Source organism: Caretta caretta, chromosome 7 (genome assembly GCF_965140235.1).
Source record: "Caretta caretta isolate rCarCar2 chromosome 7, rCarCar1.hap1, whole genome shotgun sequence".
Classification (NCBI taxonomy): Eukaryota; Metazoa; Chordata; order Testudines; family Cheloniidae; genus Caretta; species Caretta caretta.
In genome coordinates, this window is record NC_134212.1 from 27464910 (window position 1) to 27490507 (window position 25598).

The 25598-nt window shown below is 37.2% G+C and overlaps 1 protein-coding gene across 7 annotated transcripts in view; it reads right to left on the reverse strand.

Annotated features, from left to right (window-relative positions):
* Window positions 1-25598, reverse strand: part of CACNA2D3 (calcium voltage-gated channel auxiliary subunit alpha2delta 3) — a 729133-nt gene that overhangs the window by 152339 nt on the left and 551196 nt on the right. For all 7 annotated transcript variants that reach the window (XR_007357538.2, XM_048857137.2, XM_075130333.1 and 4 more), the window contains 2 exons: window positions 20827-20901; window positions 2461-2544 (listed from right to left, as the gene is read on the reverse strand). Coding sequence is in view for 6 of the 7 variants with exons in the window: in XM_048857137.2 (XP_048713094.1) it covers window positions 2461-2544; window positions 20827-20901 (159 nt within the window). In the remaining variant the exon portion in view is untranslated. The remainder of the gene's footprint in view (window positions 1-2460; window positions 2545-20826; window positions 20902-25598) is intronic.

The following is a 25598-nucleotide window of genomic DNA, read 5'->3' on the forward strand; positions in this document are numbered from 1 at the left end:
TGTAAGAATTCTGGAACCTGCTAGATTTGACCCCTGTAAGGGAGTTACTATGATGTGTATATATTATGCGCAAGTATCCAAGACTGTGGTTATTAGTGGTCCAAAGCTACAGTACTAGGCCCATATATTTCCTGTCATGTACTCTGTATTCCTCAAAACTAAATCATCTTGCTTTTTATCTAGTTTTCACTTTTATATGTTGGGAGCCGACCTGGACCGGGTCCACAAGCTTATTGCTCAATTTAGTCTATTAGTAGTACTAAGAAAACTATTAGGTTTTTTTCGAAACCTGAAACCATGGGAAACTCTGCTTGTTTCAGGGTTCGAACATTAAAAACTAAAACTAGCAGAGTTTAGTCCAAACCTTTTTTGGGCCCCATGAACCTTTCATCAAAAATTGAAATAAAACTCTTTGCTGTCTCTGGATAGACACAAAACAGACTTTGGTTTGGTTTTGTAAGGAAACTTTGGTGACTGTTGGTCACACGATAAGTCTTCTGGGTCTCACATAAACTGCCCAAAATTGAATCCACAGGCAGTGCACAGAGATGAACGTCTGCCAGTTCTATCAGGAGCTTTGCTGGCTTTGTTGTATATTCAGACAAAACCAGAATCCAAGCACAGCTCCATTGATTTAAATCTTTTTGAACCAAAATCAGTTTGTGTTCAACAAGAAAACCTGAAACCACTAACTAGAGTTGTGTGGAATTTGTTGCAACTAAAGTGAGAACACAAATGAAGAAATAAAACTGTATAAACCAACTAGAAGGAATTATAGAATTATACAGGAAATGCTGAGTAGAATCAAAATGGGATAAAATATAGAAGGAAATAGGAAAAAAAAAAGACAAATTCATGAATGCCTAAAAGGATGCATGTTCAGTTTACCAATTAATACTGTAATTTTTGTACATTGAGATTATATTTTTAAAAACATCAGTTAGTAGTAGATACATTAGGTAGAGTGATATGTAATCAAGGATAAGAAAAAGGCAATGTAGAAACCATGAAGGATTTCAGAGATGACAGAAGGACAGTTAGAGAATATGAAAACATGAAAAGGAAATTTTACACATTGAAGGAAAAGAAAAATGCACTAGGTGACATAAGAAAGAAGAAGAAAGGTTTCATGTAAAGTCACCACAAAACCTCAAATATGGAGGCAATATGGCTTCTTGAGAGACAATGAGGACAATCTATCAACAAGAAAGAAACATATTGCTAAAACATAAATGAATTGTTTCATTATTCACAAAAGGAGGGAATGGGCAGTGGCAGACACCGATATATATTTTGCAACCAAGAAAAAAAATATAGACTTATGTCAGAAAAGGGATCAAGAAATTAGTACATCTGAAGTCTGACAAAACTCCTGGGGAAGTTGTACGTGATTCATCCCAGATTTCAGAAGGACATGACAAAGTAAATATGGGAACCTTCAGTGTGTGCATTCAAAACCTCTCTGGAAACAGTAGAAGTATGAGGGACTCAAGAGATGCTACTGATATTTGAGAAGGAATCTAGGAAAGATCTATGAAAACACAGACATGCAGGCATGACTTTGGCAGTGGTGAAGTTATGGGAAAAACTAAGTAACAGGGACAGAAAGGGGAGCACCTGGAAAGTTACGATTTAATTAAGGTCAGTCAGCATGGATTCACACGAAATGAATCATGCCTAACAAATCAGATTTATTGAGGAAGTAACAGAAGGACCAGGCAAAGGTTAAGCCATGGACATACACATAAGGAAAACTTTTGATACAGTACCACAAAAAAGACTAAACCTGCAAGACAACTAAGAATGGGACAGAGGGTAAACTACACAGTGGATAGAGAAATATGAGTAATATTTGGAGAGATCTTGTGCATGGCAGCAGGTGAGGATAGAAGGAATTGATTTGTATGATGTTCTTCAAACCTGAAATTAGGTGTTAGGAGTAAATCATTGATAGAGGCTCCATGCTAGCTACTGTGATCTAAACAGACTTCGGCATCTGTTTTTGTTTGTTTTTTAATTTAGTTTAGTTTGTTCTTTTTATTTCTAAGGGCAGCATGAGCCAAGAGAGCTCCTCCAGAAAGGTGGAGCAGTCAAAATCTGGTCCAGATTTCTCTGTTTGATCTGATAGGTGGGCCAGACCTGAACAGATGTACTGATCCTTAGTACCAGCACAGTGCCACTGGAGTTGGTAATGGGACACATGGAATATGAAAGTTAGATGATGAGTTTTACAGATGATACAAACAGAGAGGGAGAGAGAGAGAGAGAGAGAAACATGCATATGTGAAAGAAAGAATCAATACAAAATAGGAGGGTAAATAAAATTCTTAATTAGGTAAAATGGGACTACTGTCTCTGGAGCAGTTAGGTGGCCTCTTTGCTGACTACTTGAACAGTTACCAAGTACAGTAGTGGGATACAACAATCTCTTCTGACAGGCCCTTAAAACAAATCACTTACCACATCATCTCTGTCTTCCCACTCAACCTCAGAAAGATCAACACTGCTGTAGTTGGGTTTTCTTCGCTTTTTTCCTTCTTCATACTAGCATTCAAAATAAAATTAAAAAAATTAAAACATTAGGCATGTTATATTTCACTTGCACAAAGATCCAATGTCAGATGATTTTATGAGTTGCTGGATGGATACTGGTTAGATGCAATGTACATTTTCAGTGTGTGGTTTAATTAATATAAAGTGAAGCACAACGATGCTCAAACATTTTCTGTGAACTGACAAACCTGCTTAGTATATGTTTATACACAGGACTCCTATGCTGCAATGCAAATCTTTCCCTCAAGCAGAATTCTCCTTTCTGCATATGACTCTAATGTCAGACCCCTTTTAGAAATGTGGGGAAAGTAATACTCCTAATAAATTAGTTTGTTCTCTTTGCCACATTTTATAATCAACTCAGCAATTATACCTTCCACACATTACTAACCATATGGAAACTACATAAGGCCCTGATCTCAAAGTTTATACTAAGTGTCCCAAACTAGCTTTCAGTCAGGCAGGAAGTTATATTTCCTACAATCTTATCAACAAAATGTTTACACGTTTCTCTTTAAATAAGATAAGCTGTGAGTCTCGAGAAGCTTGGTGTTAATATTTACTGATATTACATTTTATCTATGATTTAATAGGAAAAAGAAAGTAATATACTAATAATGGCATGTTATAGTTTTTATCACTACAGCCATTGTTACTCTGTAAATTTCACATTTTAAGTAAACATCTTTAATGACAAATGGGGTGTTTATAATATAGGAAATTCTGCCCTCTGCTGAACATCAGAAATCAGCGACCCCACTAGTTTAAGAACAAACATCTTGAGGTATGGAGCAAGAGAGTGTGTTTTACATAGGATTTCCCAGCTTTCTAAGTGGATAAATTAATCCATATGGTTTTAAGTGAATTGATGGGAACATATTTGAAACATGCGTACATTTTGCTGACAATGTTTGTGTGCTTTAAAATGTTGAAGACTCATTTTCTAGGCCTTTTACTTTTTATAATGGCTAAAAGGAAAAAAAAAAACACAAAACTTTCTACCAAGAGCGGTCAGAGAAACAGGGAGATCTTGGGCAGTTCTGGAATCAAGTTTGTAACTTTGCAGGCTTGGAACGATGGCCCCTCTATCACACAGACTGCAGAGGCAGGAACTTTCAGTCTTCTTTTGTGGGGAATACACACTTGCACTTGCACTAAGCCTAATCTTCCGGGGAGATGCCTTCCTTCTTCAAGGTTAAAACTGACTTCTATTCTCATGAATTTTATTCTGAATTAAAGGAACTGGATATTGAACTCATGGTCATATCTGTAGTCTCAGAATAATTTAAAAAATAGAGATGTCAGAGAAGGAATTCCTTCTGGAGAAGCTGCATATTTCTTTCAGGGGTTCAGTTGCCAGATTGTATTTACAACAGAGATGTTGGGGGAGGGGTTGTAAACACTGGCCAGTAGTAGATCACAATGCTGCTCTGCCTTCTTACTTTTGTTCACAGTGATTTCGCTCCTCCAATCATTCCCATGGGCAGTACTTGTGAGAGGCCACATCTGATTACTTCCTGAATCAGTTCTCATTATTCTTTTTGAGTAAGACAAACACTTGCCAGGTCCTCTGTGGAAAGCCTTAGTCGAAGGTCACTTAACAAGTTGAGGGCTTAGTTTTTGCAGTTTTACACTCAGTTTGCAATCCCCTAGTGTGGATGCAGTTATACCAATATAAAGGTATTTCAAAACATGCTATAATGATATAAAAATATTTATACTGGTATAACTGTGTCCACATATGGGGTCACACCAATTTACCCAAATCATTATAATTTTTTTTCAACTAATTTAGTTAAACTGGGACAAAAAATTGTGTGCAGTCAGACCTTTAGATACTGAGCGTTGACAAATACTACATAGTTAGACATGAGGTGGGATAATTTGGGTGTAGTAAACATGTAATAACTCCTGAACTACTGCCAATATATAATTATACCTTTATTTAGGACTTGTCTGTACCAGAGGGGTGTAAATTTTAGTCAGCACAAATGTCTCATGCACTAACTGGCCTGTGTGGACGCTGCAGGTGCACAATAAAAGTTCCCTAGTATGTGTTAATATAGTCCCCTTTCCAACAGTACTACGTTAACGTGACCTACGCAATTTTTAGGGTGCACCAGCAGCATCCACATGGGTCAGTTAGTGCAAAACACTGTGAGGCAGACTACAATTTACACCCTCTGATGTGGACTAAAGCATGCTGTAGAAAAGCCATTACATACATTTAAGACTTTCTGGGGTATATTCTGTTCTCATACACATGTGAGAACTGTTACTGAAGACAAAGGGAGCTGTGCTTATGTATCTGAAGACAGAACTGTGCTGTCAAATATGAGGCAACCCAACTATATCATTTTGTTTATGGACTTCTTTTTCATACTAACTCTATGGTTTTCATATGTTTCATTTAAGTAACATGCATTCAAAGAGAGATGGAAACAGAGTCCAGAGAGCACACATATCCAAAGTATGAGCTATACAGTGAACTGAACCACAGTGGAACTTGTTAACAACCAGAAGACAAGTGTTCAAAAATTCAGAACTTACAGGTAGAAACAAAAGTGCATATCTCAAATGAAGTTTCCTATAGCCATGCAAGGAAGAAGAGCAGAAACCTCCCTCAGGTTCAGCAGGGAACTCACGATAAGAGCTGGGCAAAACATTTTTGACTAATTTTTTTTCAATGAAAAAATGTAGATTTAGGTCCACCAAAGCAATTTGCTAATTTTTGTAGAATCCACTGAATCCTTTCAGTTGCAAAAAGAACCCCAGAATTCTGAGAGTGTCTAAATAGCTTGTTGTGACATTTTAAAAAAGGAACATTTTTACTTTTTGATTCAAAATGACTTTTGAATTTTACTTCAATTGTATTAAAAATATTTAAAGGTAAAAACTTGAAAATGAAATGAAACATTTCATTGCATGCCTAATAAAACATTTAACCTGACCCCAAATGAAATTTTTTTACCATTTCCAATTGACCGAAAAATTCAAAAAGTTGTGTGTTAGGGCAACCTGAAATTAATTGCTTTAATATACTCTTTGATTTAGCTACCAAAAAAACTAGTTACTCACACATTTCTCCTTGCCATGCAGATACGGGAAACCCTTAGATACTACAATAACCGTGCTAGACAAAACACAAAAACTTTCATTGACTTCCATAGGGCCAGCATACGACCTGAAATACTCAATCCAGCAAACACTTGTGCAAGTGTGTAACTTTTGCATATCTGACTAGTTGCACTATCGTATGAGCAAGATTACACATCTGTGTAAATATTTTCCGGATTGGGGCCTAATACAAAAAGATGGATAGACAGATTATAGAGCAGTTAATAATAATACTCTTTGGTATATTTAGAACTTCACAAGCTGTCTATCTACTCTGTTCTAGTTCCTTTCTAATTTTAGTATTTAACATCCCCCTAAGATTAATTTTTACATACTGAAAACAAAGCTTGGGGTCAATTTACCTCTTTAAAAATCTCTTTACAAAATGTAATTCATCCATATATTTTCTTTTTCTACTGAATTTAACCTATCTTTACTTCTGTGTCTGACACTCTCGAAGTATAAAATACTGATTGAAGTCTGGAGCCAAACCCATTTGCAAGGTTATTCATACTGTAATACACTGAAACAAATTAGTAAAATATACACTAGGAAAGATGGAAACTAGGAATTCTACCAAATTAGCTTCCTTTCAGAGCATGCAAGAAAGAGCTAGATCTAAGGCGGGCACTGTTAATCCAGTTTTCGGCCACCACAAAATGTGTGGTGATATTATTTAGTGAATTAACACCTGCAAAATGAAGGATACATGCTGCATTTAAAAAAAAAACATTTTGAATAGCACACTGGACTTCTTCTTAATCACCTTTTAAATTAAAAACCTCTCTCACAAGAATGCATATTTTTGAATAAAATAGGCAACCACTTCCTTTGGTCATTATAATGACCTTTTTCTTAATCAGTGTCTTTTATTTGAAGTTTGGCCAAACTGTTTTAATACTTGATGATTCATGAACAATGTGTGAGGTGTTCTGCTTGAAGATTTTTAAGTCACTTTTTTTGCTGCCCAGTATAAAACTATTTATATGTGCCCTTATTAAGCTCTATGCTTTGATTTTTTTTTACCCCTGAGAAGTCCCCTATGGGTTAGGCAACATTTGCATTTAACATGACTTGGCATGCGATTATAAAGCCACAGTGTAGCAATCTGAAAAGGAGTACTTGTGGCACCTTAGAGACTAACCAATTTATTTGAGCATGAGCTTTCGTGAGCTACAGCTCACTTCAATCTGACTCAAGAGGGAGTGAGTGGTGTCTTAACAACTGAAAATCTCAGGTCTAAGATGATGAGAATAGGGTGATCAGACAGCAAATATGAAAAATCGGGACGGGGAGGGGGGTATTAGGAGCCTATATAAGAAAAAGACCCAAAAATCAGGGTTGTCCCTATAAAATCGGGACATCTGGTCACCCTAGATGGGAACTTAGTAGACACATGCTCCATCTTGATAATGGGTAGTAGTGGAGGAGAGTAAACAACTGAAACAGCATCCTCTGAAGTTCCAGTATATTGCAGGGAACTGTAGCCCGAATCCCCAGTGGAAAAGTACTGTAGCAAACAATATACTTTGTGACCAAATTCCAAGGACTAGAGTGGCAGAAATAATCTCTCCCTGACCAAAGTATTCTGGCATGAAAGGTAGCAATCAGGAAAAGAATGAAAATTTCTAATTTAAAAATTTATCAAAAGTCTGTTGTGTTCACACCCTTATGGACAAACACTACAGAATTTAATAAGAAATCAGTAAATTTTTATAGAAATTCCATAGGGATTTATGGGAACGACACTAAGAATCAAGGATCTGATTCAAAAGTCCATCTCTGTTCTCCAAAGCATTTTAGGCAGATGCTTAACGTTAGGCACATAGTTAAGTCCCATTGAACTCAATGGGACTTTAGCCTGAGTCTAATGTTAAGCTTGTGCCTAAATGGTTTGATGAATAGATATGTGCTTAAGCATGTGTGTAAATGCTTTAATGAATTGTGATCATATAGAAGTGACCAAACAATGAGATTTTATAGACCTATAGATATGCAGTTATATTGAGCCATCATATCTCATTCTAAACTATCCTATAAGGTTTTTTTTAATATAAAAATTATGTTCTATCTTATGTAAGACTTTTCCATACAGATTTTTAAGTTACTAGGAAACTCAGACACTACAGACATACTGTAGTAGTTCTATGGAGAGCTTGGTTATTGTTGTCAGTTCTCTAAGGTTCTGGACATTAACATTAAAAATCATTTATGGTCTGAAGTAATTCCTAGTACACTCAATGGAAAGACCCTCACTGTTGTATTGGGAACTCATATAACACTGAAATTTCCCATGATGCTTAACAAACAGAGGGCCAGTAGCTGAGGACTTTACTCAGCCACTGACCCAAGTAGTGAGTTATTGCTTGGTGTGCAGACGGATTGCCCAGGCTGCACCAACCTTTAAAACAGCACAGACTATTCCTGCCACTACTCCCCCAAATGTGGCCTGCCTGCTCTGTGGGCTTGTGCACATGGCTGTGGTACACAGCCTCTCTCCTCCTTGACCCCTTTGAGTGATATGTTCCTGCAATGGGGGACTAGTCCCTTCACTTCCCCAAATGGAGGTACTGTGTCAGGCTCTTGCATGGACCATATAAGTAAGTGGAGACCCCTTGAGTCCCCTTCTCTCCATCTAATGGCAAATGTCAATGGTAGTTCTTCCAAGCACAGGCTGAGGAAAAAGCCACAATGTAAGGTTCTCAGCATTTGGTTCACAGATGAGACAACTGTCCTGCCCTGAAGTGCTTACAGTCTAGATAAGATAGGACAAACACAAGACAAACCCAGAGAAAACAGTTCCGGAAAGGGTGAGTGTGAGGATTATTAACGATGAGAAGAAGGCAGGAGGGACTGTTTGAAGAGGGATTTCATACCCTTATGTCTGGAAAAAATACCTTCCTGTTCCATCCATTTACATTAAATCATGCAAGAGGACTGAGTGTTCAGTTAATATGCACTGCACTGCCCTAAAACACACTGCCTCGGGATGTGAGTGTGAGGCTGCATCCTTTCTCCATTTAAATCTCTTCTGTCTGGCCTTTAAACCATTTATTTCATTTGCATTTTCTCCTAGCTATATGGTCCTGATTTGTCTCTTGTAGTACTTGTGCTTTGTGACCTGCATTTATTTTGTGACTTTGAAATATCTTTTATTGAGCTCTGCTGGACCCTGGATTTGTAGAGCACTTGGAGATGTTCAGTCATAAAAGGTGCTTGTAAAAGAAAACTCCTAGGATTAAGATTAAGAAAATGTGACTTCTTTACTCTCTGACAAGTGAAAAAGAACTTCCCTTTCAAAAGAAAGGCTCACACATAAAAGTCTATTATTTAAGACTTTAATCCAGAAGTTCTTAGGTTATGGTTGGCAATGAAGACCAGTTATTTTTGACTGATCATTCATGCCAGCTGGCAGTGAGAAACTGCCATACTGTAAAATTTCCAGCAATATTGCAAAAGCTGACAAGGGTAGCCATGTTGCTTAAAATGGTGTATGTGTGTGGAGAGAATGGGGGGAGGGGGTGGGAAGAGCAGGAAATATACAACCTTCATTTTTCAAGTAAGAAAGTAGTAGGGGCAAATAGATGTGTCCTATACAGTAAGATCCCCCTGTCTAAGTAATGCAAGAAAATCATTTTCATGCCATACCTGTATTTCAAGGATTCTGGCAACTCAAAGACGTACATATGTGCGTGTTTTACAAATAGTACAGAAAATGTATAAACTGATGACATGGAAAATATGGAAATAGTACAGGGGAAGGTGGAACCAAAGAAACAGAACACAGCTTTATGTCACATGACTACCGAGACCAGGTGAACAGAACTTTGTTTTAGATCATATCATCAGCTAGATCACAGTTGAGTAGTAAAGTGACATGTATTTGATTCATTTTACTGAAAAAAACCAAAACACCCAGGTTTACAATTTTATTTGCATTCTCAGAACCTTATTTGGGATTATGTAAAATTGACAGATGCTTATAATTATTTTGGGTTTCAGCTGAAATAATTAAAAACATCTGCCTTTATCTTAACACTACCAGACTTAAACCCATGAGCTTGGTTTTACCTAACTTCAAAGCTGAAAACAAAGAATAAAAGAAACCTTTGCATATTACTAACAAATTTCCAGTGATTCATTTATATGTACAACCAGTTATTCGAACAGCCTGCAAACCTTTAATTATCTTTTAAATATATGTAATTTAGAACTGCTAATTAGATAGCAATTTAATGCTCTCACAGGGATTCAGATGCTCTGTCTTTTTAAAAATGTAAACTCCAATAGGAATAATCATTGGCATTCAAGTGATTGATTTTTTCAGTTATTTAAATGAACATGAGGCATTTACACTGTTCAAATCATTTAAATATTCTGCTGTCAGCTGCAGCTGTAGAGTTTTACGGACTCTGAATAAAGCAAGGGTAAGTGTAGGTTATCTTACGTTCCAGGCGGGACTCCCCAGAGAGGAATGAGATTTGCTGCTTATGAAAGGCTAACACTGCTTAAGTGGGGCATTAATGTTTCCTCTGAGACTTGGATTTCTCTGTTTTCTATATTTGGAGAAACAAATTTTCCCAGAATTTACAGCTCTGAAAGACTTAATACTAGTTTAGCAATCTTTAAATACACAGGTCTTTTAGCTATATACAATATATCATGGCATTTAATGTTTTAATTTAAACTCATTGACTTACTCTGGTAGCCAAACTGCCAACATATTTAGGTGAGGGTTTTATAGTACATGTAGAGCCTTTGTTTCCTGAATATACCTTCCCCTATTAGGACCAATCTTTAAAATAAATTACATAAAGATGTGCATCATTTTGAGGACAGCAATTTATCAATTAGACTACATATCACAATGATAGAAAACATTATTTATGTATAACCATTCCAAATACCATCATTGCTAGCATTCCTAAGCTAAAGCTAAGAGTGAGTTTCAGTTTCCCCATGAGGATACAACAGTTTGATTTAAACTTAGACATGTTAAAAAATCCTTAGTCAAAACCGAGTAAGAAACTGAAACTCTGGTGCAGCAGTATTTAAATTCTAACTCATCATGGATTATAGAGCATTTATCTATGAGCCATGACACATTCATGATCTCAAATTTAGCAAAAATAAAAAGATAGAATATGATGCTTCTCAATTCAATATTATAGTGGTCATCTGTGAAAAACAGAGAAATTAAGAGGCTCTCCTCCCCAAATGAAATTTTGTTAGTGTATTCCACCCCATAAAGCAAAATCTCTCATTCCTTTTGTGAACAACAGCCCAGATTCTGATGTCAATTACAAGGGAAAAGAACCAGAGATTCTATGCAGTCCACTAGGGACTTCACTATTAGTGATCAAATTTCTGTGGAAGGTGCTCAGATACTGTGGTGATGGCCGGCAGTACAAATCTCTAAAATAGACAGATAAGATAGTTACACAGGTATAAGCCCAGAGTAACTGTATTCACTACAAATTAAATGACCTTTCTGAATTTCACTGTAACCCCTCCATCTTCTCTTCAAGAACCACTTCTCCTGTGACACTACAAAAACTGGCTAACCAGTAATGGCTAGGCTGAGGGGTAATCAGGTATTGTTGATGTTTATATTTTTAATTATTATAAAAATTGTATACAATTTGATTGTAATCCTCTCTCCAGCCCTTAGTATGGCAATTGTCTTCATAGACTGGAAGCTCTTCAGGATAAGTACTATGTCTTCCTGTGTGTGGACAGTGTCTAGGACAATGGAGGTGCTCATAGAATATCAATAAAAAACCAACAATATAAAGGCATAAGTGTAAATGGGATAGAAATCTTTCCTCAGGTGTGCAAATTTCAAGAATCCATAAGGACTAGGGTAAGCCAATTAACACTGATTTGAAAAACCTAAATAAAAGGATCAAAATCAAATGTATTTATTGTTAAATCAATGATTCCTAGGTTCATACAAATATGAAATTGTGCATGATTAAACAGAAGTAAAACAACTTTGTTATGCAAAATAAAATTCTGCACTCACTACAAAAAATAAGGATTTGTAATAGAAATATGACAGACAGCAGTGATCTTATAGAGATGCCCAGATAAAAAACAAACTAACAAAACAGATAAGATCTACTTCTGATCTCATTTACACAAGTAAAACTTCAATAAAGTCAATGAAGTTACTCCTGATTTAAATTGGTCTATATCAGATTTGGAGAGTTATCCCCATCAAAAACTAGTAATGTCTTACACATATGAGGCACCTTCATCCAGAAGACTCCCAAAAGTAGATAAGGGGTTGTTGCACCCACAAGTGAAATGAAGCTATGTAATGTTTGTAAAACCATATAGCAGTTCTGGGAGGGGAAGAGATTATTTCACCCAATAAATCTTCCAGTTGTCTATGACTAGCACCTTCTATATTAAATATGGATGTATATATCAAATATCATAGTGTGCATGAACTTTACAGACACATAAGGCAGGGGCCATCTTTTTGCTATGTGTTTGTACAGTGCCTGGCACTACTGAAATATAAACAACAAATAATAAAATAGTAATAGACTCTCTCCCAGCCCTGAAAAGCTTGAAATTTATATCAAAGAATAATGACACTAGACCATGATGAGAACAAGAATAAACAATGGAAAGGGAACAAAGCCAAGAAAATAATATTATTTGCTAAGGAAAGCAGATGATACAATTTGCTTAGTTTCAGATGGTTGTTTTTTATGGCCTTTTTTTTTTTTTTTTAAACATGTTGTCCTTTTTGGACCAGAACAGAGATTAGTGGCAGAAAGAGGTGTGAAAGAAGTAAATTTTAGGAGGAGAAAGAGGCTGCTTTCAATACATTACTATACAGTATACTACTGTGTTTGCATCAAACCTAAATACAGTATACAAGATTGCATGCAGAGTGCAGTAATATCTTGATTTTCCTGACTCAACTTCCAGTTTGCAAATTTGGTTTCCCCTTTAGTTTTGATTCAGAATGTTATTTGCTTTTCTTTGCAAAATTTATGAAGCCCTTATAAATATATACAGTATTCTACAATAATAATTTAAAACACTGCAGTCTCACTACTGTAAGCTCTAGTGTGTTGGAGCATATCGGTAGTTTTCTTAATAGGGACATTTTTTCTCAGCATAGAAGCACTCACTATTTATTTTTCCATACTACAGTACAAAAACCACTCTCAAATATATCAGAAAAAGGAAATATACACTTTTTTCTTTTTCCCTTTTTAAGAAATTCCAGTAAATATTTGTTTCTGCATTCTAATACTGTATTTTGAAGTCAAGAGAAACACATTAAATATCAGTTTTAGCTTTCTCTTTTTTACATAAATGTAACATACTAAAAACAGGTGTGATTCAAAGTTACATTCATATCTGTTTCGAATAAGGAAAGAATTGGCACTGCCTAGTCCCAGTGCCCATGAGGCCCACACTTGGCAGTGCTAGGGTGCCACCTAATGGCAATTCTTCCTCAATTCATCACTGGTTGATAACCACAGGGGAACTGGAAATTGCATTTTTCTGACTCAGTGCTCAGAAAACAAATCATTATAAAATGGATAGAAAATGGAGCTGAAAAACTAGCAACAAGGTGTTGAATTTCAACACTTCACACAGGCACATTCCCAGTAAGCACTACATAGAGCAGAACATTAGACAATCTATTACTAATTACATTGTTCCTATACTATATTGCCCTCTTCTAAGGCAATGTCTCCTGGTATTCCTAGTGTGGGTGCACTGGCTATGAAATACCTGGTTTCGTGTGACAGAGCTAATGACAGTGAATGTAACCGAAGAGAAAAAGTATTCATCACAGGAAGAGAATGAAAAATAAGAGATGGCCTGAAGAGAGGTGGGATAGGAAGGAAAAACAAAGGGAAAAGCTGTTTCTCAGAGCTACAACTGGACTATTCCACTCCGTTATTAAAACCTTTGGTGGAGCAATGTAACTAAATACAGGTACACTGCTCCTGGAATAGTTCAGTCAGCTCCCCTGCATGACCACAATGGTCTGTGCAAACATCCTTGCAGCACTGCTTTGGAAGCTGCAAGTGAACATTTTCCTGATAATTTAAAACCTGATTTGACCTCCTAGAGGTCACAACTCAGTTTCTTTCCCTACAGGGTGCCCAGCAGTGATTGTTCCCACTAACAGTCTACACAAAAAACTCCAGTTATATTAAAATGAAAGCAAAGTTTATTCAACAAATGGGAGAAAATAAAGAGAAAATCGCTACCACAACGAACAACAAAAAACAGTTAGTGAAATATAAACCCAACATGACTAATCAGTACGAGAATTGTACGTAGCAAGGCTCCACACTGAATGGCAAAAGATACTCATTAAATAAGATAAAATCCTTACACATTACAAAGCTTCCCCCCCCCCCAAACCAGCTTTTGCTAGCCTGCCTGTCTTTTCAGGCACCCACAAAGGGAGTTTCTCAAGAAATAGTATGCCTCTCTTTCCCATGTTACTCCAGAACTTAACAGATATGGCTCATTGGAGTTAGCCACTCAGGAATCTCTGAGTATAATAGCATTACATCATCTCAGACAAAACTAATGATAATCTAAACCAGTTTGAATCCAGCTGGTACATTGTTTGATTGGAGGTAACCCCAAATTATGCAGAAGTTTTAGCTAATATCCTCTGTTAATTATTTAATTCCAGTCCTGCATGCATATCACAATCTTGATTGCCTGGAAGTTAATGGGAATTTCCCCATTGGCTTTAATGGGACTTGGAATTGGCCACAATAATTGTGATTTTCTTATAAAAAAAATTACATCCATAATGGCCCAGCCCAGCCATCACTGCATAAACAAAAGCCCCACTACAGTCAATGAAAGCTTGTCAATATGCAGTGATTACAAGATGCCAATTTAAAAAAGATTCTTCCAAAAACTGAAAGGAAGATAGACTGAACATACTGTATTGAGCTCACTCCAGCTGACAGCTTTCAGGCACACTTCCCAACATTTTGATTTTAAAAAGAAGGAAGGAAGATTGTATAGGTAATGAGATAAATACACCCAAAATGTCCAGTGATGAGAGGGGTGTTGATGGTAATGGATTCATTTCTCCCATTAAAAAAATACCGCCACATCTTAACTCAGGAAGGTGGGTAACACCATTTGCCAGACTAATTTACATTAGGCTTTCTTGTTGGATTTCATTACAATTTGTTCCTTAAATTCTACTGCATAAAGAATGGATAAGATATAATTTCTAGTATAGTGTTTGAAGTCAGTAATTTTCAGGAGGAGGATGGGAAGGTGGGGTGTGTGTGTGCATGTTTTAAAACTCTTGTAGGGGGGCTTTAAAGTATACAAATATATTGTGCGAAAATACAGGCCATGAGGTGCCATGAGGTGCATTCCATGGGACCAAAAAAAAAAAAAACACTCTTCAAAAGTTTATTTAAGAACCAAGGATGAAGTGATGGTTATCTAGAGAGGGTGGTGAACCCTATCAAACAACAAAATCTCTCCTCACCTTTTTTAGAGCATCTTTTCAATTAAAGGAGCCGATGCCATATCCTTAGCATAAGGCTGGGTATCAAGAAAATGAATCATCCCCTCAACAAAATATTCACCTCAATACACAAAGAGAAGGGAAATACTGACATGTGATAAGTTCCAAAAGAAGGAACACCCCTGCCTCCACACCAGGACCTCTAAAAAGTGGATAAGAACAGAATACCAATTATTCCAGCACTGTACCCACAGCAGACAATTAATAACTACAAAGGTAACAGAAATGTTTAAATAACTAGTTAGTGCCTTCTTTTTTTCTTTCCACAAAATCTACAGATGTAGAAAATATAGGAATTTTAATTCATTTAATGAAAGTATTTAACCTAAGAGTTTTTTTTCTCACTTTAACCATCTCTTTTATTTCCCCTTTTTCCAGTCTCTCTCTCTTCCACTCATTCCATCCATGTATCTCCACATAGGTTTTTTTTTTTTCTAATTTCTGCTGAGTGAATCCTCCTCCCTGGCCTCTTTTGCCATAAGGATTTCCACTGACACCTTTACCTTCCTCTGCAAGGCTCGAAAGGAGATGTGGACTAATATGCTGACACTTAGGGCTTGTCTATAGAGCGGGGTAATGCGGACTATGGAGGTGTGACCTCTGAAGCGCACTAACGTGCTGCACATTGATTGGTCCATAAAGACCTGCTAGTATGCATTAAAGGTTCCCTGTTGCACTTTACTATGGTGCAGTACTACATTAAAGAGCACTAAGGAACCTTTAGTGTGCACCAGCTCAGCCTACATGGACCAATTAATTCTTAGCACATTAGTGTGCTTTAAAAATCACACCCTCTAGTGCACATTATCCCATCATGTAGAGAAGCCCTAAGAAAGATGGGAACCCAGGACAGGAGGGAAGTAGGTCACTGTTCTCACACTCTCTCCTCCCGTACCATCTTATCATCTTCAGTGAAGAGTTAAGTTGAGGGTGGGAGGATGCAGTGACACCAAGAGAGCTGAGTCTTATCCCAGATCAGTAGATTCATGGCTTCGACCCCATCCACTCCCTCTTTGCAGTGAGATGCATATACTGGAGATTGCGTAGTGGAGGTGATGAATGGGGAGAGGAGATAGTGCTAAAAAAGTTCATTAACAAAACCCCACAGCTTGTCTGTTGTGAAATTTTCAAGTCCAAAAATAAAAAATCTGCCAGGGTGCCATGGAATGTGCATAGCTATTTCACATTATAGAAGTAGCTGGATGAAATCCAGGGAGTTCTGCCCTTTACTTCAGTAGGGCCAAGATTTCACCCTCAATCTACATGTGTTAGACAAGAGATCATCATCATTAGTACTAATCTGTATTGCAGCATTGCCCAAAGATCCCAGAGAGGTTCACTGTCCTATATACTAAGTGCTCTAGATACACACAGAAAAATGCAATCACTGCCTCAAATAGCTTATGGGGTAATTTGAGACAAATATTTAACAAGAGTAATGAACAAAGGGAGGAAATGGGTGGAGGGAGGACACAATGATAATAAGATCATGCGGTTATATAGGTCAGCTATGTGCAGAACTTGATGGTTGCAAATTGTTTGAATTTAAAAAAAAATATCAACTACGCTGACTGTCATCCAACGTAACCGCTATTATCTGGCTGATTTCTAGAGAGAGAGGGATGGACCACAGTAGTAAAGTATGCAAACCTCTTATTATAGGGTAGAACAGAATTCTTTGGTTCATCATTACATGTATATGTGAAATTCTATCAGTTCAACTCCAATAATGAGGAACAAGATCTGTGCTTTATCACCGTACTAGCATTCCTGGCTAAATTCAAGCATTTCCTTGCAACTTCCTCAGTTAATAAGGTTTGTTAACTAAAAACAGGTGGAAAAGGAAGACATACAGGAACACTACAGAGGAAACCCTGTTTATCCAAAATACGTTACAGAAAATGGTTAAAGATCAATTCACATATATCAAACTACGAGCCCTTTAATGCAGCCAAGGCCAATGAAACCAATTAAGTGTTAGTTGCACACGTTAAAGCTACCTCCCAGGCAGAGTTCACATTCATGCTCAAACCCTGCAAGACTTTTTAAAACAAGAATGAAACCAAAAAACAAACATTGAAGCGAAATTTTGTCACGGATCAAAAACTGGCTAAGAGTCAGGGAACAAAAAATAGGAATAAACAGTTTTCATCTTGGTGAACAGCAGGGAGCCTCATGGTTCCATAATATGACTGATGCTGTTTAATGTATTTATTAGCAATCTGGAAATATGGTGAGCACTGAGGTAGCAACGTCTGCAGATGAGACAAAGTTATCTGGGTTATTCAAGTGCATAGAAGACTAAAGTACTTCAGGATCTAACCAATCTAGGAAAACGGGCAACATGATGGCAGATGACATTTAATGTTGGTAAGTGCAAGATAATGCACACTGGAGGAGAAAAATGAAATTATATATATGTCTTAGAAGCAGAGCCCTGTGTGGATACAAAAAGGTGCATCTGCATCCGGTCCACGATTCGCAAAAATTGTCTGTGGGTAGACGCATCCACGGATGCGGATATCTGCGGATATCTGCAGATTTGCAGTGCTCTAAATAGCTCCACAGGTAACTGTGCAGCAGTGATGCAGGGCTGTGTCAAGTCCCCAACCGCCCTCTGGCCCCCGTTCTCCCCAGAGACCTCCTGCCCTGCCACCCGCTCCGCCCCTGCCATACCTCCTTTCTTGTTCCAGGCAGGGAGGCTACAATTCTGGGTCCTTCTATGCAGTGCTGCTCTTCCTGTGGTGAGCTTGGACACCCCTACGTGGTTACAGAGGCTCTAATGCACGCAGTTATTGCCGCCTGCTCATTTAAAGAACAACCCCACCTTCAAAATGGTGCGTGGCTCATTCCCTTTTGGGAGTTATAGTTTACCTCCTTCCTCAGAGCAAGCGGGGGACTACAACTCCCAGAATGCCCAGCAGGCTGGCTGACCGCTGCTCCATTCCGCTGAGTGTGGGCTGCAGGGCCCTGAGCTGATACAAAAGTCGTATCTGCATCTGTGCTATGAGCTGCAAAAATGGTTTACAGAAATCCGCATCTGCGGATGTGGATATCCGCAGATACAAAGCAGATACCTGTAGATTTTCAGGGCTCTGCTTACAAGGTTCTCAATTAACTGTATCAGCTGAGAAAAGGGACTTGGTCAACCCTGTGAACAGCTCAATAAAGATTCTGCTCAGTGTGCAATTGCAGTCAAAAAAGCAAACAAGATGTAAAAATGGGTTACGACAAGGATGAGGAATAATATTGTAAAAATGATAATGCCATTGTATAAATCAATGGGACAGCCTAATCTGAAATACTAGCCACTGCATCTCCAAAAGAAGATACTGTAGAATCCAAGGAGGTTCAGGGAAGGGCAACAAGAATGAGTAGGAGGATAGAACAACTCTCGTATGAAGAGACAGTGAAAAGATTGGGATTGTTTCATTTAGCAAGGAGTTGAACATTAGAAGATATGATCAAAGTATATAAAATAATGAATGGTATAGAGAAGGCTGATCAGGAGCTCTGTTCTCTCTGTCTCATAACATGAGGAAAAAGGGTATTCAATTAAATTTAAAAGGTGGCAAATTAAAAACTGATAAAAGGAAATACTTCTTCCCACACAAGGTGTAATTAAACTGTGGAATTCATTGCCACAGGATGCCATTTAGGCTAATAAGATTAAAAAAGGATTAGACATTTATATGGATAGGAAGAATATTCAGAGTTATCATAGTTAATATTAACAAAATCTTGGAAAGGTATAAAATCTTACGCTTCACAATTTAAGACAATCTCTAGATCTACTGAGGATTAAGATAAGACATTCCTGGCGAGGGAGGGCAGATTACAAGACTTCTGCCCACTATGGGGTTTCTTGCACCTTCCTTTGGATCATCTACTGCTGAAAATTGTTGAAGACAAGATACTGGACTGGATGGACCATGGTACTGACCCACTATAGCAATTCCTGTTTTTACATATATGGTACACACACACTATCTTGCCACAGATACAGTGCAAATTTGAACAATAGATGGAATGGTGAGATGTTGATTTAGAACTCGCTATTTTGTTTATGAATAAACTGGCTGAATGGAGGCATAGGAGAGTGGAGGCTTCTCTTTTCCCAGTCTTGAAGTGTTTCGGAGGCAGAGACTCTAATTCCAATGTTTAGCGAAAGATATAAACTCACCATGATGGAGGTGTAGCCCCATGGAATGTGGTACAGTAACCAATCTCTTAGGGTAAGATATGAGGGTCGTTGGAGTACTTGTATTTAACTTTGTGGCTGTCTGGGAGTTGGGATGTGGAACTGGAGGTAGGGATCTAGTGGTTCCATGTTTGTATGGTAACAAACAAGGTGGGTTAATTTGCAAGGACCATCTCAGAGGACCTTATTGTTTCTTGGTCTATAATTTGCCAAATTCTACCCAGCTGCTACAGTCCTCCTTCCTGCATGCCTGTGGCAAATTCCACAAGGTACTTTTAAACAGAAAGAGAAATCCTCCTTACTATATAAAAAAAATATAATGAGCAAATTTCTGTTAGGTTGCCTTTAGAGATACTATAATGTCCATCTTGCTCCATGCTTAGTTCTCCATTTCTACCCAAAAGCTGGTGGGAAAAAAGCTATTCCATTCACCCATGGAAGTTCCAGCGTTGATCTTTTCATTTCATTCATCTCCAGTCAAATAATAAATAAGGAAACAATCAACTCAAATACAAATGTTAATTGAGTGTGTAATTCCTAATCCAAATGTTAAACAGACAAAACATTTGTGCTGACTGAAAATGCAGGATGTGCTAATGACTTCATAAATCATACTTTTAAATAATTCTAATTTATTTATATATGAAATTAGCCATCCAATTAATATTGCTGTTTTCTACTAAAATATTGTTAAAATCAGATATTACCCTAAGTGCCTACTTGAGAAATACATATGGCACCCACCTGTGTACTAGAGTGAATTCATTAATACCACTGCTTTACTAAGGGTTGATGGTGATGGAACACTTGCATACACTGTTCCTAAACAATGATGCAATCAAGAATGAAGCTATTCTTCAGGGTATTATGTCGATAAACATTTGCATAATGGGCACTTCTATTTTACTTATTTTGATTAATGCAAACAAGATGACAAAGGAAATAAAGGTGAACTTTGTTGCTATTATTTTACTAAAAATCCCTTGTGTCCCTCTTTTACCATAAAATGTGCGATTTTGGAAAATTCTGTACATATTTTAAATTGGAATCCACTTTAAAATGACAAATAGGGGTTATTACATAGTATTAGAGCATTCCGTTTCAGTGTAAAATGCACATAATTATAGCAATGTTGGGGTTTGCCATTCTGTAGAATAGAGGTCTGTATCTTTTACAGACTGATTTGTATATTTATGTACCATGGAATTATTTGTGTTAACATTTGTTTCTATTATGCTATAAAATATACTGAGCATTTATACTCAACCCTATGTTCAAAAGTGGCATTTCTCAAAGGCATGAGGTATTATATTTTGATCTTCATCACCAATATTATATTCTTCACACATTAAGTAAATATAATAACCAAAAATGCATAAAATAAGTCAACAAATAGCTTTCTTACCAATGGTCTGAGTTCTGGATGTGTCAAAATGTATCCATTGTTTGTAATTGCAAAAGCATATCCATGAATACCTAACTGTAAGAATAAATGAGAAAGGAGCATTAATTCGCTTGGTCTCCAGAGAATTCTGAAACAAAAAAGCAGCCAAACATTTAGTCATTTACGGCTTAAACCTGGCATTCATAACCCTTATCTCAACACAATATTTCATTAAAATGAATGCAAAGCACCAATTCTTGACATTTAGTGAACTTGGTAAATAGCACAATTTTAAAATGTCACAAATACATTTTGCTATTTCAGATACTTATTCCTACGTACTTGATGTGAACTTTTTAAAACATTAATCATAAAAGACAAACATAATAGGTGTGATGTGATACACTATGTGCTAAAATGAAGGGATACTGGAATTTAGTAAACTCACAAATCCACAGGAGGGGCCAGGTTCTGCTTCTCTACTTGTGCAAGTGGCTGCATTAGATCAATGGAACTACTGAAATCAATGGGACTGCTCCCATGAGTCGGCTGAACAAGAGGTGGCCTATTATCAGCGATATTTACATACAATAGTGTTGAGGCTATTTCATTTCCAAATTATTTCAAGTTTACTTTGATATACACAGAACAAGGATTAATTCTAATGCAGAAGTTCATGTAATTTATATTTCTGGATTGAATGGAACGGTGGGAACTCATTTGAGAGCAATGAAATGTTTCATTAGGCCCACAAGTACAAGTAATCAAAGATAGCACTGTGCTTATTTAAATAACAGTCCTATCTTTTGATAATATTCCTATTACACAGTTGGCTGCTCCCATTGACTACAATAAATGTACTTTCAAATCACTGATATGGTCATTAAAACATCCCTTAGCATAAACTTGGCACTGATAACATATCTTTCTGTAGGTGCTGTGCATAACTCAATTTTAACATCGTAAAGATTTGTATACAGATTTAGATATCAATCACTATCTTTTCCACTGAGTTATTTCAGTTTTGAGACACCGTAACGTAACATTTATCTGTAAAATTATCCCTTGTGTTACATAATAAAGGAATGTGATTGTGTTCAAATACTTAAGTACATTGCAATTCTTTCCAGACTAGAAGTACCCTGGTTTGTCAGTTACCTTAAATTTCTTGTTATGAGACTACTTTTTATAAAAATCGCTATCCCCTATTAAAGCCCTGATTCAGCAAATGATCCGTCTTCAGCAATGCACTGAAGTATATGCTTAAATTCAGGTACATGGTTAAAACTTTACTCAACAGGGATGAACTATAGCACATACTTAAACGCTCTGTTGAATTGGGTCCTAGTACAAAATGATCTGGATAGAAATGTTAACAGTCAAAAGTCAGAGCCATTTCTCACAGTGATGACTATCACGGCAAGTCTGAAGATTTCTGTAATTTACTGGAAAGATAAAACTCAGGGTGGTATTATAGCTAGATCAGAGAGAGCTCCTATCTGATTGAGATTTATGTTGTATTTTGCTCAGAATTATCAGATATATATTCAACTCTATGTGCCATAGAGAAGGTTGCTTCATGAATTAGCAGTTGCAATAAGTTTTAGTAAAGGGTAATAGAAGGTGGTAGGCTCTTGGCATCTCTTCATAAAGCAAAAAGAAAACAATTTTGGACATATTTCACCTATTATACTAATACATGTGAACTTGCATCTGGCTAAATATCAGATCTCAAGTATAATTGTCTATATGGCGATAATTTCAGAAAAAAATCTTAACAATTAAAGTCAGGTAATGAAATAAATGTAGGTGGTATATATCCTAGAAACAATATTTATCTATTTAAAATGTTCTGTGCCTTCAAGTGTGGCACTTTGTCATAGTTTGTGCCATGGTTGAAGACGTACAATGTTTGCACTTAAAATGTTTCTTCTGTTTTCAGAGACATTGCTCCTTCCAGCGGCATTCCCCGTTAGAAATATTGGGACTCTTTCTCAAAACTGATAGATTATTTCAAAAGGGAAGAAACTTTGTGTGACCACTGCAAAGTGACACGTAAGAATGAAATATTTATGAGTCACATCCCACTTTCTTCATTCAGGACAAACTCCCACTGAAATCAATGCAAGTTTTGCCTGAGTAAGGACTGCTAGTAACAGCTCATTGTTACTGTTCATCTTCCACCGCCCAAGGCCCATCTCATCCAAGCTAACAGAATTCCAAGGTAGCAGAGTTCCATCTCCAAGAAACAGTATCACGTCCCTATATGAATGTCATTGAATAAATAAAGCATTCCATATATTGCATCTACAGGATCAGATCCCATATGTTGCCCATGTTCTTCTATCAAAATAACGATATTTCATATTATACAATGGACAGATGCTTATAGTGTGTGAAAAATGGACGTTATAATTCAAATTTTTTTGCCACCATAACTAAACTGCATGATGATAAAGTGCCTGTTACAATTATCTTCTCTTGTGTTACACAGTGTAGTGTAAAATACCTCCTTGAAATCAAAATCTATTTCTCAGAAAGAGAGACATATATTATTTCATAGAATCAGACTGAGCCTTCAATATATAATATGGTCAACATAGATAAAACAGAGCTTTTAATCTCTCCGTCCTCAGCGCCCCAAAACAACAACAAAAACCAAAACCAAGAAACAGTCCCATGCCTCCTTTCTCGATCACTCTGGACAACACCACCATCCTGCCTGTCACTTAGGCCTGTAACCTCGGCATCATCATCAACTCAGACTTCTCTAGGTCCTCATATCCAGGCTATGTCAAACTCTTTCAGATTCTTTCTGTGTAACATCTTTAAGATATGGTCTTTTGCATTCAGCCATATAGCTAAAACTCTCATCCAGGCTGTCATCATCTTGTGTCTCAATTACTGCAACATCCTTCTCCTGAGCCTTGGCAAATATAATCTTGCCCCACTCATATCAATTCAGAATGCTGCTGCGAAGATAATTTTCCTAGCTCATTATTTTGACCCTGTGAGTGATCTCTCTCTTTGTATTCTTCAGCTAGCTTCCCCTTCCCTATTGCATCAGACACAAGCTACTTGTCTTCTTTTTAAAGGTCCTTCAGGACCTATCCACACCCAACCCATCAGCTCTCATTCACTATTGAGATGTCATCTCCTGCTTCTGATCAGTTCTGATCATGATGTCACCCTCCATTGCTCCTTTTTGTTCCTTTTAAACAAGCACTTTTGTGCTTTCCCCCCCCGCTGCTCCTCATGCTTGGGACAAGCTCCCCATAAACTTCTGCAAAGCTTCCTTGTTACCCTCCTTCAAAACTCTCCTTCAAACTCTTCTTTCTTGTGATGTCTACAAAAAACTTGACAACAGTTAGGTTGCTGTAATGCGGAGAGACCACCACCTATCATACTGACCAATATTGTCTCCAGGTATGTTTACACTTAAAACACTACAGTGGCACAGCTACACCACTGCAGCTGTGTTACTGTAGCACTTTAGTGTAGACACTACCTACGCTAGTAGGAGGGCTTCTCCCATCAGCGTAGGTAATCCACCTCCCCGAGAGGTGGTAGCTAGAATTTCTTACACTGACCTAGCATTGTCTACACTGGGGGTTAGATCGGTAAAAGTTACGTCTCCAAGTGTAGACCAGGCCTCATTATTTCTTGAGCTCCCACATACTGTCTGCTGTATCATTAGCAAATCATTCATGATAATTCAGTAATTGGTATTGTATTCAGTTATAATGCAATTAACAGTAGAACTTGGAAGCTGAGGTTCGCTGGTTTTGTGACTTCCTAGAATGGTCTCCTAATCTCAATAATGCCCGCTTCTCCACTAGAAAACTAGATGATTTAGGTGATCAAGTAACTAAGACCCAGATAGTATGATTGAGAATCAGATAAGAAAGTAGGTGCTGAATAAACTCAGTACAATTTAATTGTTACCTGCTATTCAAATAGTGGGCCTATCTCAAATAGAGACGTATGGCATCACAGTATTTGCCTATTTGTGTTGCAAAGAAACTTCCATTAGTGATTATGTTGAAACCATCATATTAATGTTCACTTGTTACCGAAACAGGATTATAATCTAGCACTTCAGAGATGGAGGACTAGTGAAATAATAATACACTGGATCAAACATAAATGAAAAGTAGTACTATCTTTACATTCATCACTAACCTATTTTTACCAAGCTACAAATGATTCATGATTGCCAAGTTTATTTTGCTTGATCTATTTTATTTATAGCTCTTTTTAAGAGTTTTATAAGTGTCATCTATACATTTGGAAACCTAAATATAAGGGAATATTTAATGTATCCTGAACAGCACAAAAGACGACAGTAAACTGGGTTGGACAGAGTGAAACAAGTCTATGAAAGATGGCATTTGCTTTAATTCAAGGACATAGGAGCTTTCAGGTCAAGAAGTTCTAGGCAGGCAGGAATTCTGAAAGGAAAGTTAAGGATGGACTGAGTACATCTTTGTCCGGCTTGCACACAAGGATATTCAGGCCACCAAAATCATTTTCTGGTTAGTATATGTATGTGATATTCTGTAGCATGGAATTCTCACAATTATTTTATTAAAGTTCACTTATTTATGAACATTAATTGACAGAGGGGACTATAAAAGTGTACAAAATCTAGAATGCTGTGCCCCCACACTGACTAATAGAAATTTGACTTGATCGGTGGGGCTGTTCAATCTAGTCATTAGTGCAAGAGAATGAGGACTTCTATGGAAACACCAGTCAGTCAGTGGCGTTACTAAGGATTAACACAAGCAGAA